This window comes from Catharus ustulatus, chromosome 21 (assembly GCF_009819885.2).
Source record: "Catharus ustulatus isolate bCatUst1 chromosome 21, bCatUst1.pri.v2, whole genome shotgun sequence".
Classification (NCBI taxonomy): Eukaryota; Metazoa; Chordata; class Aves; order Passeriformes; family Turdidae; genus Catharus; species Catharus ustulatus.
The window spans coordinates 8,161,100-8,174,881 of NC_046241.1; the positions used below are offsets into that span (position 1 = coordinate 8,161,100).

A 13,782-nucleotide genomic window follows, 5' to 3' on the forward strand; every position below is an offset into this window, starting at 1 on the left:
TCCCCAGCCTGGTGGGAGCTGCAGAGGGCACCAGAATGAGCTGGGAAATTTTCATTCTTCCCCTTCTGCCCTCAAATCACTGCACACAGACCCCAGCATGACAAAAGCTGATCACAAACTCCTGAAGCTCTTTGGGATGTGCCCTTCCCAATTTTGAAGAAAATTCTGTTCCAGGGTGTCCCTGCAGCCCCCCAGGTGTCTCAGCTGTGGGGTTAGAACACCAGGGCAGCTGTGCACTGCAGATTTGTGTCTCCAGAGGAAATTTTTCCACTTTGAAGTGTAGTGGAGGGCAAAATGTTCCAGGAAACCCCCTGAATTTTGTCACAGAATCCCAGACTGGCTGCCTGGAGCAGGCTGGGCAAAGCTCAGCTTTAGAATTCCCTGCAATCCAGACTCTTCCTAAAAGCCTGGCTTTTCCAGTGCTGCCCAGTTGCCTGCACTGGGAGCACTGGGAGAGCACAGGGAATGTCTGTCCCCACTCCTGGGGATCCTCAGCAGCTCCAGCCCCCAGCTCAGGGACAAATTTAAACTTTGTGGTTGTGCTCAGGAGTCGGGATTTAATTAAAGACCTTGAAAAATGAGATTTGTTTGGAGGTCTGCTGCTTGCAATTTGTAATTTTTCAGGCACTGGGATATGCACAAGGAGCACATAAGTGACTTGTGGGAGTGCTTTGGGGGTTGTTCAAGGTGCTAAAAATTATTATTACAGGCATAAATATGGTTTAGATGAATGACTTCTGGCTGAGGCTGGGATTTGCAGTGTGCTCTGCAGGAGCTGCAGCTCCCACCTGGAATTTCCAGAGTAACATTTCCATTCTTGGGATTTTCTGTAGGTTTGGTTTGGGTTTTTTTGTGGTGTTTTGGTTTGTAGGGGCTTGATTTGGTTTGGTGTTGTTTTGTTCTTTGTTTTTTGGTTGTTGTTGGTGGTTTTTTGGTTTTTTTGTTTGGTTTTTTGGTTTGGTTTGGAGTTGGGTTTTGGTTTTTTTTGGTGGTTTTTCTGTTTGTTTGTTTCTTTTTTTGAGGGGACAATAATATTGAATAATTTTCCTCCTTTTCCCTTGGCCAGGGAAGATGGATTTAGGATGAGAAACCAAAAAATGAGGATGGGGAAACGAAACTTTGGGCAGTGATTGAGTGCAGAGAGGATTTCCCTGAGCTGCAGTGGCTAAAGCAGGGCTGAGCTCTGTGACTGACAGCTGCAATGGATTGAAATCAAATCCTTGTTTGTTATTGCACACAGCCTGCAGGATCAGCAGGGTTTAAGGAACCTTTTCCTCTAAAATTTAAGAATCCTGCTTGGTTTGCTCTAATATGGAAATGGGAGAAAGAAAAAAAAAATTTCTGCTGGCCACTGCTGGGTCAGAGTTACAGAGTTCACACCAGCCTCTGATCCAGGTTTTAATGAGAGTTTAAGCAATTAGGAGCCAGGAAAAATTGTGATTAATTGTGGTGCTGGAGGAATTGGGGATTTCATTCCTCTTTTTACCACTGTGGGTGCATCATCAGAATGATTGAATCATGGAGAGGTGAAAATCCCTGGGCAGGGACACCTTACCCTGCCCCAGGTTTCTCCAAACCCTGCCCAGCCTGGCCTTGGACACTCCCAGGATGGGACAAGCACTTTGTTCCACATTTCTATGGAAATTAGAAGAAAAATAAATAAAAAACAACAAAAAAGCCAAACTCTGACACTAATTTTTATCCCTCTGTGCCTTCCTCTGATGCTCTGCAGTGTCATAATATATAATATATAATATATAATATATAATATATAATATAGTATATATAATATATAATATAGTATATAGTATATAGTATATAGTATATAATATATAATATATAGTATATAGTATATATTAATTACATAGTATATATTACATTATCTATTACATAATATATAATTAATATATTATATATTAATTTTATTTTATAGATTACATAATATATTATGTAGTATATAGTATATATTATATATCACATAACATATATTATATTTTATATTTTACATATTATATATATTATATATTATATAGTATATATTGTACTATGTATTACATGTTATATATTAACATAATTAATACATTAATTTTATTATAATTTTAATTATATATTAATATATAGTGTATATTAATTATATAGTATATACTATATATTATGTACTATATATTACATAATATATATTCTATATTCTATATTAATTATATACTATATATTACATACTATGTATTACATAATATATATTCTATATTCAATATTCTATATTCTGTGTTCTATATTCTAGATATATTCTCTCTTTATATATTATATATTATATATTATATATTATATATTATATATTATATATTATATATTATATATTATATATTATATATTATATATTATATATTATATATTATATATTATTTATTTATTATATATTTATTATATATTACATTTTTATTTATTTTATTTATTGTATATTCTCTGAGCATTGCAGAGTGAGTTTAGACCCTGCTGAGTTAAAAAGGGAAGCCAAGCTCCGTTTTGGTTTCCTTGCAGGGCTCTGCAGGTTGTTGCTGTGGTTTGGGTGTGGTTTGGGTGTGGTTTGGGGTGTTTGGGGTTTGTGTCTGTGCCCCAGAGCAGAGAACGCTGCCGTGTGCAGCTGCACAGGGCTGTGATTTACACACCCAGGGACAAGGGAGCATTCATCAAACTGCCCTGGAGTTCCGTCAGCCAGCTCTGTCCTCCTGTGCTGCTCTACAGGGCACTGCTCAGCTTGGATTTGGCTGGAAAAACCTGAGGAATTAACTGAGCTGGGCAGGGTGAGAGCTGCTGCTGTGTGCAGCTCAGCTGTGTGAGCTGAGCAGGGAAATCTCTGAGTTCCAGATGTGGGGCACAGCTGGCTCCCTCTCCTGCCTGCTTCCAGCTGGATTGAGCAGCACCAGACTGGTTTTTATTGAATGTCTGGTTGTGACTTCATTCATCATCGTTTTGGAGGCAAGCAGTGAGGATGAGATGCAGTGCTGGAGGCTCTGCAGGTGCCTGGATCATCCTTTAGGGGTGGGAAATGCCCCAGCAGGGCACTGGGCATGGCTTGGGGCTGCTCCAGGGAGGAGCTGGAGCTTCAAATCTGTGCCTGGAGGAGGAGATGGAGCTCTAAACCTGTGTCTGGTGGTTCCTGGAGAGGCTCCAGCCCCACTGAAGCTGGAGCTGGAGCTCCAAATCTGTGCTTGGAGGCTTCTGGAGATGCTCCAGTGAGTACCTGGAGCACCAAAACTGTGTCTGGTGGCTCCTGGAGAGGCTCCAGTGAGTACCTGGAGCTCCAAACCTGTGCCTGGTGGCTCCTGGAGAGGCTCCAGTGAATACCTGGAGCTCCAAACCTGTGTCTGGAGGCTCCTGGGGAGGCTCCAGCCCCTCCTGAAGCTCCCTCAGCTCCCTGTGAGCCCTGCAGAGCCATTTCTGTCCCCACACACCATCCCTGCAGGGATGGGGCTCCTCTGCAGATGTTCCTGCTCCTGCAAGCACCTCTGGCTTCCTGCTGTGCACACAATGCTCCAAGCCCCCAAAGCTGAGCTCAGGAGCCTGGAATTCTCAGTGCCTGAAGCTTTTCCCCCTCCCTGAAAGCTGGAGCAGCTCAGGAGCTGGCTGCTCTGCCCTGGGAGCACAGGGATGGAGTTTTGCTGCATTTTGGGTGTCTAACACAAGCTGGGCTGTAAAAGTGCAGATATTTGTGTGGCTGAAGGCAGGGGAAGATCCAAGCAGAGCTCAGACAAATGTGAGATCCTGGTGAGGGTGAGGGATGAGGAAATGTTCCAGCTGTTTGCTGCTCAGGCCAGGCTCCCTCTGCTCCTTCATCATCTGCTCTGTTCCCTTGGCTGGGCCAGATGTTTGTAATCCTCACTGAGAGCCCAAGTTTTTAGGATTGTGGAAACTTTTAAGAGCTGCCTAACAATGGACATGGATTTTTTCTGTACAAACATTGGGCTGAGCTTCTTGGTAACCAAAATTCCTGATTTTGTAAAAGGTCTGTCCATTCCTGATAATATAAAAATTCTGTCCATTCCTGATATTTTAAAAATTCTGTCCATTCCTGATATTTTAAAAATTCTGTCCATTCCTGATATTGTAAAAGGTTTGTCCATTCCTGATATTATAAAAAATCTGTCCAAGGTTTCTTCCCACTGCTCTTTGTGCTGTTGGGTGCAGCCAGGTGGGATGGGGTAGAGGATCAGAATAAGGCTTAAAAGTAATAATTATGGGTTGAGATGAAGACAATTTAATAGATAAAGCAAGAGAATCAGAAGAAGTGTTTAAAAAATAATTGTGGGTTGAGATGAAGGTGGTTTAATAGGTAAAGCAAGGAAAATAAAGGAAGGAATTGTTCCCCCCGTGGGCATGCCAAGCAGGGCTTCATCACAGATAATGATTTTTTTAAATGTTTTTTTTGGGCCCTGCTGGGCTTTGGGTTCATATTTCTGACACCATCTGGCTCCAACTCCGAGTCAAAACCCAGAATAATTTCATTTAAGAGTTTAAAGCCAGGTCTGGCTCTTCCCTTTCTGGAGGCTCCACTTCTGCTGATGTGAGAAAAAGCAGATTAGGAAATTAAGGAGATGCAGTTTGGGAAATCAATGAGATGTAGATTAGGGAATTAATGAGATGCAGATTAGGGAATCAATGAGATGCAGATTAGGGAATTAAGGAGATGCAGATTGGGAAATTAAGGAGATGCAGATTAGGGAATTAATGAGCTGCATGACTTAGTCGCTGTCCCAGAGCCCTGACCATCTGGGGGTGAAGCTGCCCTGCCTGTGCTGGGGTCTCAGGTGAGGTCTCCTCATGAGTTAGATTTTCAGGGAAGGAGCCCTTTGCTCTGTGCCATCAGCCAAAATTCAGATTTCCCCCCTTTTCTGGATTTTTTGCCATCTTGAGCAGCATCTTTGCCTCCTCACCTCACTTCATATCCCAAAATTTTCCTTGTGGGTTTTCTGTCATCCCAGCCACCCTGTGTGTGATTATTCTGCACACTCTCTGTCCCTCTGTTGGCTTCCAAATATATATTTTTTTTTTTTGCCTCAACCAAAGAATGGGAAGGTTTGTGTTGGTGTGGTGGGAAAATCTAAAACCTTTCCCTCAGATCAGGAATTTCCTGCCTAGTGCTTAATCTCCAGGATGTACTTGAGTGATGGATGCTGGGTGAAGGCATCCAGGAAAATCCAGCTCCTGGGATGACAGAGAGAGCATTCTGCCCTGAGCTGCTCCTCCCTGCCCCGAGTCTGTGCCTCTGAGCCTGTCCCAGCCTGAACTGGCATTAACCCTGCACTGAAAGCACATTTCAGCTGGCTTTAAGGTTGTGATGATTGATTTGAGACTGATTTGGAGGCCAGGACTGCCCCTCCTGCTGTCTCCTAATTCCTCTTTCTCCTTTTCCCTTTGCAGCTGAACCTGCAGACCTCTTGAAGGTGTTAGATTTTCATAATTTACCTGATGGTATCACAAAAACCACGGGCTTTTGCACAAGCAGAAGATCTTCAAAAGAAGCAGATGTTGCTTACAGAGTAACAAAAGATGCTCAGCTCAGTGCCCCAACAAAGCAGCTGTATCCTGGTGAGTCCAGCTTTTATTTTTATTTTGTATTTTTATTTTGTATTTTTATTTTTATTTGTATTTTCCCATGGAAATATCTCATTCCTTCATTTCCCCAGTGTGTTTGCAGTGGTTCTGCTGCTTCAGGGGGCTGCAGATTTCCAGCCATTAATTAAATAATATCTTTTTATTTTATTTTATTTGCACAAGGTGGTGGCTGCCACTGCAGAAGGGGTGGCCAGTGCCACATCTGCTCCCTCCCAGGCTGGAATATCCCTGCTCTGTCACTGTCCCAGCTGGGGACAGAGGAGCCCAGGCTGTGTTTTGTTCTGTGCCTGGGCACACTGGGGTCTGGTTCTGGGGCTGTGCTGTCTCTCCTAACACAAATAATCACCAGATAAAAATAACAGGCTGTCCCAAGAAAAGCTTTTTGAAGGGATGGGAGGCTCATGAGAGGAAGGCACAAAGCCCTTGGAGAGCACTGAGCATTTTGTTGCTGCCTGAGTTGAATTTTTCAGGTTAAGGCATAATCAGCACAGAAATGTGATTGTAAGAAAAAATTCTGGACCCAAACTCCTCTCATGGCTGGAAAATTCTGGCTGATTATTTAATGAATATATCAAATTATTTAACAAGAGGATTGGATCACAGCAGTTCTGACCTAGGGAACACAAACATGGAGAGCAGAATCCTGGTCCCAGGGGAGAACTGAGTCCTGGATCCTGGAGAAAATGGAATCCTGTTCTAAGGATAGAACTGAATCCTGATCCTTGGGTAGAACTAAGTCCTAGTCCTTGGAAAGAACTGAGTCCTGGATCCTGGAGAAAATGGAATCCTGGTCTAAGGATAGAACTGAGTCCTGGTCTAAGGATAGAACTTAGTCCTGGTCCCAGGGGACAACTGAGTCCTGGATCCTGGATAGAACTGAGTCCTGGTCTAAGGATAGAACTGAGTCCTGGTCCTTGGAAAGAACTGAATCCCAGATCCTGGAGAAAATTGAATCCTGGTCCTTGGATAGAACTGAATCCTGGAGAAAAATGAATCCTGGTCCTTGGAAGAAACTGAGTCCTGGATCCTGGAGAAAATGGAATCCTGGTCTAAGGGTAGAACTGAATCTTGATCCTTGGGTAGAACTAAGTCCTAGTCCTTGGAAGGAACTGAGTCCTGGATCCTGGAGAAAACTGAATTCTGGTCTAAGGATAGAACTGAGTCCTGGTCTAAGGGTAGAACTTAGTCCTGGTCCCAGGGGAGAACTGAATCCTGGAGAAAATTGAATCCTGGTCCTTGGAAAGAACTGAATCCTGGTCCCTGGAGAGAACTCAGTGTTGCAGAAGATTTTCTTGGCTGTCTCTTTTATACCTTATTCCTTTAACATCCTCACCCTCACTGAGTTCTTGGTTTGCATCTTCCTGGAGTGAGAAGATCAGGATGGAGCCCTGGAGCAGCTTTTCCATCATTTCATCACCTGGACAACCATGGGGGGGTTTGAAGCAGCTCAGTCCCACTTTGAAAACTTCCCAAGCCTTGAGATTTCTCTGCTGCTTGCCCAGGAAACAGCAGAGAGCCAAATGAAGAAGTCCCAGTGTTCTCCAGCTGATTTCCTCATCTCTTTAGCAAGATGTGACTTCCCATCCCCAAATGAGAGAGGGGCTAAAGATAACAAAGTAATTGCAGGGCAGTGTCCCAGGGGAATGTGGTTTTAGGGCTTTTGTGTCACCAGGAGGGTGGGTTGGAGCAGAGCTTCCCCTCTCTGCTCCACAGCACCCTTGGCAAACCTGCTCTGCACAGAATATTTTGTGCTAATTAGAAGTTGGTGCTTCCCTAAGATGTAATTTCATGGGCTTTGCATTCTGCTGCCACGGCCAGCAAAGCAAGATGTATGTGTGTATATCTATATATATAAAACTTGGTTTTTCATGCTCAAAAGAGTGAAAAAAACCCCAAAACTGATGAGATGCTTTTTGTCCTGGCTCCCTGAAGAAGTCCTGCTTCCCAACAACATCTGTGCTTTTCCAGAAAGAAAAGCAAGAGAAAAAGAAGCAAGAAAGGCAAGTGGCAGCCAGCAAAATGTCATTTGTGTGCTTCCATCAGACTTGCAATTGTCATTGCCTTCTCAGAAATCTGTTAGAGCTTGAACAGTCACCCCTGAGAAGAGCAAGTCATTGCAGAGCTGAGAGTGTCCTCAGATGAAGGAAAAGGCCAGAAATTGGTGACACCACTGGAAAAGAGCTTTGCTTTGAGGAGCAGGAGTGTCAAGGCTCAGGAAACACCACCCTGGTGTTTGTGACAGCACAGGACCAGCTCACTGCTCTTCTGATTTGGGCTCAAACTTTCCTGCCCTTCCCAGTTCAGCTCTCAGGCCGTGTCTGGGAGCACCTGGATTAGGAAGAAGCTCAAACTTGCCTTGTTTTGAAAACTGTGAGATACAACAGCTTTTAATCCAGCAAGAGGATGCTCAGCCTGACCCTGGCTCATCCACTGGGGCATCCCATGGGTTCAGCTGTGCCCACCCTGCAGCTCTGGGGGTTCAGCTGTGCCCACCCTGCAGCTCCTGTGGGTTCAGCTGTGCCCACCCTGCAGTGCTGTGGGTTCAGCTGTGCCCACCCTGCAGCTCTGGGGGTTCAGCTGTGCCCACCCTGCAGCTCTGTGGGTTCAGCTGTGCCCACCCTGCAGCTCTGTGGGTTCAGCTGTGCCCACCCTGCAGCTCTGGGGGTTCAGCTGTGCCCACCCTGCAGCTCTGTGAGTTCAGCTGTGCCCACCCTGCAGCACTGTGGGTTCAGCTGTGCCCACCCTGCACTGCTGGGGGTTCAGCTGTGCCCACCCTGCAGCACTGGGGGTTCAGCTGTGCCCACCCTGCAGCTCCGGGGGCTCAGCTGTGCCCACCCTGCACTGCTGTGAGTTCAGCTGTGCCCACCCTGCAGTGCTATGGGTTCAGCTGTGCCCACCCTGCAGCTCTGGGGGTTCAGCTGTGCCCACCCTGCAGCTCTGGGGGCTCAGCTGTGCCCACCCTGCAGCTCTGTGGGTTCAGCTGTGCCCACCCTGCAGTGCTGTGGGTTCAGCTGTGCCCACCCTGCAGCTCTGGGGGTTCAGCTGTGCCCACCCTGCAGCTCTGGGGGTTCAGCTGTGCCCACCCTGCAGCTCTGGGGGTTCAGCTGTGCCCACCCTGCAGCTCTGGGGGTTCAGCTGTGCCCACCCTGCAGCTCCCATGAGTTCAGCTGTGCCCACCCTGCAGCTCTGGGGGTTCAGCTGTGCCCACCCTGCAGCTCTGGGGGTTCAGCTGTGCCCACCCTGCAGCTCCCATGAGTTCAGCTGTGCCCACCCTGCAGCTCTGTGGGTTCAGCTGTGCCCACCCTGCAGCTCTGTGGGTTCAGCTGTGCCCACCCTGCAGCTCTGGGGGTTGAGCCGTGCCCACCCTGCAGCTCTGTGGGTTCAGCTGTGCCCACCCTGCAGTGCTGTGAGTTCAGCTGTGCCCACCCTGCAGCACTGGGGGTTCAGCTGTGCCCACCCTGCAGCTCTGGGGGTTCAGCTGTGCCCACCCTGCAGCTCTGTGGGTTCAGCTGTGCCCACCCTGCAGCTCTGTGAGTTCAGCTGTGCCCACCCTGCAGCACTGGGGGTTCAGCTGTGCCCACCCTGCAGCTCCCATGGGTTCAGCTGTGCCCACCCTGCAGCTCTGTGAGTTCAGCTGTGCCCACCCTGCAGCTCCTGCAGCACTGGGGGCTCCCCTTTGTGCTGTGGGAGGTCGCACAGGGCGAGCTGGAGAGGTTTTGGAGCAGGGATGTCGAGCCAGAGCCGGCGATGGATGCGCAGCATCTCGCAGCGTGAGCTCGTTTGAGGAGTCACAGCCTCAGCCTCCATCCCCAGGCCTTTGCTGGAGGGGTGATCCCATTGTTTGGGAGGGATTTGGGTCATTTTCTCCGTGCTTGGGGTATTTATGGCCATTTATTTATCAGTATTGGTGTGTGTGGGGCTGTGCTTTCATCCCCCGCTCTGCAGCCCGGGTCATTTCTGCCTCTGACAGTGCAGGCATTGTTATTTTGCCAGGACAGCAGAGCAGTAACAGAGTAATGTCAGCTATAATTCATCCATTATGATTATTTGGGTTGAGAAACTCGCATCACCATGGAGACATTTTGATAATCGTGAAAAAAAAAATTAAAAGCAGCTTTTTAATGAGTTGGCAGCTTGTCCAAGCTGAAAGGTACTGTATTGTGGGTTCATAATGAAATTTTGGACATGAACTATTTTACATAAAAGGCCCAAATCTGTAGGCTGTAATTGGAGCCAGGAAGGCGTACGGTCCTGGCTCAGTCCTCCAGGAGGGTTTGTGCACAGGGGAGGGAGACAAAGCTCAGGGCATCCTGTGGGAGGCACCAAAATCGGCTCCTGCTTTTGCCAAATCCCCAGGGCTGAGTGCTGGGGGTAAATCAGGCTGGGATGGGATTTAATTCCTGACTGGGAAGCCCCTCTGCTGCTTCCCAAATGTTATTTACCCAAGGTGAGGGGGATAACTTGGCACAAGGTGGTTCTGCATTGGCACCCTCTGGAATTCTCCCTGTGCTCTGTAGGAATTCTGATTTTTGATGCAGCTCCTGCCTCACCCCCTTCCCTGCTGTAGGCAGCAAAATATGTGAAAACCACTTTGTTCCTAAAAATGAAAGCACCTCCCAGTCAGAAGGGGAAGAGGATGAGCTCAAGGTTTCTGTGTTTGGTGCCAAGAACTCCCCACTGCCACGTTCCTCATCCCCTCCCTGGGTCAAAACCCCTGGGACACCATCTAGAGAAAAACTCACATAGTGAAGAAAATCTGTTTGAAGCTTCTGGGCACGGAGCTTGCTGGTTTTTGTGGTTTATTTGGCTGCACATCTGCAGTTTAAACAGGATCCTTGTGTTCCCTGGGTGCCACCAGTGTCCCACACGTGTCCCAAACCCCACTTTGCTCTGCTGTGCTTGGAGATTTCTCTCGAAGCAATCCTTGGTTTGGAAAGCCTGGAGCTCCAAAGGGAGATTCCATGCTCTGAAATGCAGCATCTGAGGGGGCTGTGTGCATAATTTGATCAAGAAATCTTCTTTATGAATGCTCCTGGTGGTTTCCAAGCTGCCCTGTTTGGGATGTGCATCCAGGATTTTCAGTTTGGGTTCATTTCTGTCAGTCTGAGGAGGCCAAAGAGGGGGAGGAATTTGGGTTTCTGCACGAGGGTGATGCCCAGATTGAAACTTTAAATGTGTTTGCCTGGCCTTGCAGATTGACCCTGCACTGACAGACTTTAATGGCTTTGATCCTCCAAACCTTGCAGAAATAAAGACAGAAATCACCTGTGATCACACACAGATCTTTCCTGGAAGGAGAAAAGGACAGGAAATGAGATGCTGTTTACCAAGCAGACAAATTAGCATTTTCTATTGATTGCCAGATTTATTTCCTTTTTCAGATTTTTTTTTTGTGTGTGTGTGTCTGCAGCAGCCCCAAAAGCCAAAACCACGAATTCCTCTGTTCTCATCTGGAGTGAACAAATCCTGATGCAATTCTCTGCTCCCTTAAACAAAACCCTTCGATTTCCTCTGTCCCTTCAACAACTTAAATTCATTTGGAGCACCCCATGAAAGTTTTTGCCTTGTGTTCTTAAAAGCTTCTTCTGGAAAGGTTGGGTGCAAAAAATACAAATTTAAGCCAACAACTCTGGGGAAAAGCCACATTGTCACCTGGCCCTGTATGAACTTTTAGGGCTGCAGAGACAAACCAGCCACAGGTTCTCAGACAACAGGACTGTTTTTGTAGGGCTTATTTCTGAGGAAACCTCACTAACCTCTTTGCTTTTCCACTCCAGCTTCCCCCTTCCCAGAGGACTTCTCCATTCTAACCACTGTAAAAGCGAAGAAAGGAGGTCAGTCCTTCTTGATCTCAATTTACAATGAGCAAGGGATCCAGCAAATTGGTGTGGAGTTGGGTAGATCTCCTGTATTCCTGTATGAAGACCATACAGGAAAGCCAGGCCCAGAAGACTATCCTCTCTTTAGAGGCATTAACCTAGCAGATGGCAAGTAAGTGACATTTTGTGCACCCAGGAAAAAAAAAAATAAATTGTTTGTACCCATGCCAGCATGTTGAACGTTGTATACAATAGGAAATGAAAATAGAAATGTATTTGCGCACCCCTGGCAGCTGACAGGTGCCCCAGCCTGTCATTTTGGCCTTTGGTGAATTAATTTGACATCTGTAAGAATTGTAACTGAGCAGCCAGTGCTGCTCTCTGGTACCTCTGGGGATAGAAACGTTGATTTTGCTGTGAAGGGCCTTAAAAAAAAATCAGTTTGTCTTGCAAAGTCTACACTTGTGCAGGGCTGGAAAAGAGGGTGGAAAGGGAGTCAACAGTGGGGATTTATCCCTGCTTCTTGCTGAAGGCAGAGCTGGCCCTTTCCTGCCTGGTCTGGGGGGAGGAAAGCTGTCAGTCAGAATTTCTTTTGCCCACCAAACCCTTTAGGCTCTGCCCAGGGAGGATTTCCATGAAATCACAGAACATGGATTGCTGAAAGTTCATTTTTTATACAATCATTGCCTTGTCCTGCAAAGCCCAGGGCTGTGCCTGACACATCTGTGGGCTGTGTTCTCACAGGTGGCACCGAGTGGCTCTGAGTGTGCAGAAGAAAAATGTCACCTTGGTTCTGGACTGTAAAAAGAAAATCACCAAGTTCCTGGACCGGAGCGAGCATCCCATCATCGACGTCAACGGCATCATCGTGTTCGGCACCAGGATTTTGGATGAGGAGGTTTTTGAGGTGAGCCACGGCAGGGAGCAGCTCTGGAGGTGTTTCACGGGGGTGATGAGAAACTTCCAGCTGGTTTTTGACATTTTTGTTGGGTTTTTTTAATATAGTAGAGTGTTGTTGTTTGTGATTTTTAAGTTTGTCCTGGTTTGGAGGACAGGTGTGTGCTGAGAAAGGCAGGAGCTTCTCTTTGAAATGGAGAATGTAAACCCCCTCCCTCCAAATTATTATAATTTTGAAATCAAGGGGCTCTCAGGCAAAGATATGGGAATAGGAATAACAGTTCTTTACTAGGGAAATTAAAATAGAAATACAGCACTACAAAGAACAAACCCCAAACCCTGACACAGTCAGAGTACAACCTGACACCCATCAGGCAGGGTGTTGGCAGCAGTCCCATTCCATGGTGGCTGCATCCTCCTGCAGTGACAGATGTGGCTCAGCTGGAGCAGTGCTCCTGTACAAGGTGCAGTTTCCTCCCAAGCTCCAGGGATGATGTGGAAGGGTCTGGTTTTCCTCTGGGATCCAGTGGGAAAGGCTGCTCTGATGTTCCAAATCTCAGATTTTATCAGGGTGGGAAATGTTTGGCTCCTCCCCCTGGCTGGAGCATCTCCCCATGGGATGATGGAATTTTATCAGCCATGCACTGGGACTCAATGGCCATGAACAGGAGAGATCTCCTGGAGGGAGGATGGGCTGTGGAAAGATAAAGAACACTGCCCCAGCTGGTTTAACAGATAATCCATTAACAGGAGATATCCCACAGAGATCAGGATCACTGCTCCACCTGGTTTAACAGATGGTGACAGAACACAAACCTTTGGTCACATCCTGTATTGCAACCTGAGACAGTTTTTATTTTGACTTTTTGTAATAATGATGAAAACTGGGTGACCTTGGTGGAGTGAGCTCCTCTGGTCTCTGGTTTCAAGCCCCTGCTGGGGTTCTAGGCCATCTCCACACTGGGATTTTGTAGCTCTTGGCACATTTAAACTGGGAAGGGCTCCCAAGGTTTTCATTCATCCCCGTGCTGGGATTGAGAGCTGCAGGGGCAGTGAATGAGGCTGCTCACCCTGGGGCTGTAGGAATTTGCTCTTTTCCCACTCACTGGCCATGGGTTCTTGGTTCTTTTGCTCCATGGCACGAGGGGACTCTCCTTGACAGCTTGCTTGGCTTGCTTGTCACCTCCCACACTCAGGCAAAGCAAATTCCTGAGGGCTGGGATGTTCCCCTGGGCTGCTGGGATGGGAGCAGAGAGGCAGAGCATTATTTATAGACAAGGCACAGATGGGAGAAGCTTTTCCCCACAGTTCAGCAGCCTTGTTTCATATCTGCACTTCCCTGGCAAAACCAACTTCTGCTCTCTGCTGTGCCTGTGAGGCTTTCTTGGGGATGAGAATCCCATTCCTGATTTTTCTTGTGAGCTGGAATTGCTTCCTAAAATCAGCACTGAGT

General features: G+C 46.9%; 1 protein-coding gene across 1 annotated transcript in view; it reads left to right on the forward strand.

Annotated features, from left to right (window-relative positions):
- Positions 1–13,782, forward strand: part of COL5A1 (collagen type V alpha 1 chain) — a 173,692-nt gene that overhangs the window by 20,747 nt on the left and 139,163 nt on the right. The window contains exons 2-4 of the mRNA XM_033077450.2: positions 5,419–5,586; positions 11,391–11,604; positions 12,177–12,339. Of these exons, the coding sequence (XP_032933341.1) occupies positions 5,419–5,586; positions 11,391–11,604; positions 12,177–12,339 (545 nt within the window). The remainder of the gene's footprint in view (positions 1–5,418; positions 5,587–11,390; positions 11,605–12,176; positions 12,340–13,782) is intronic.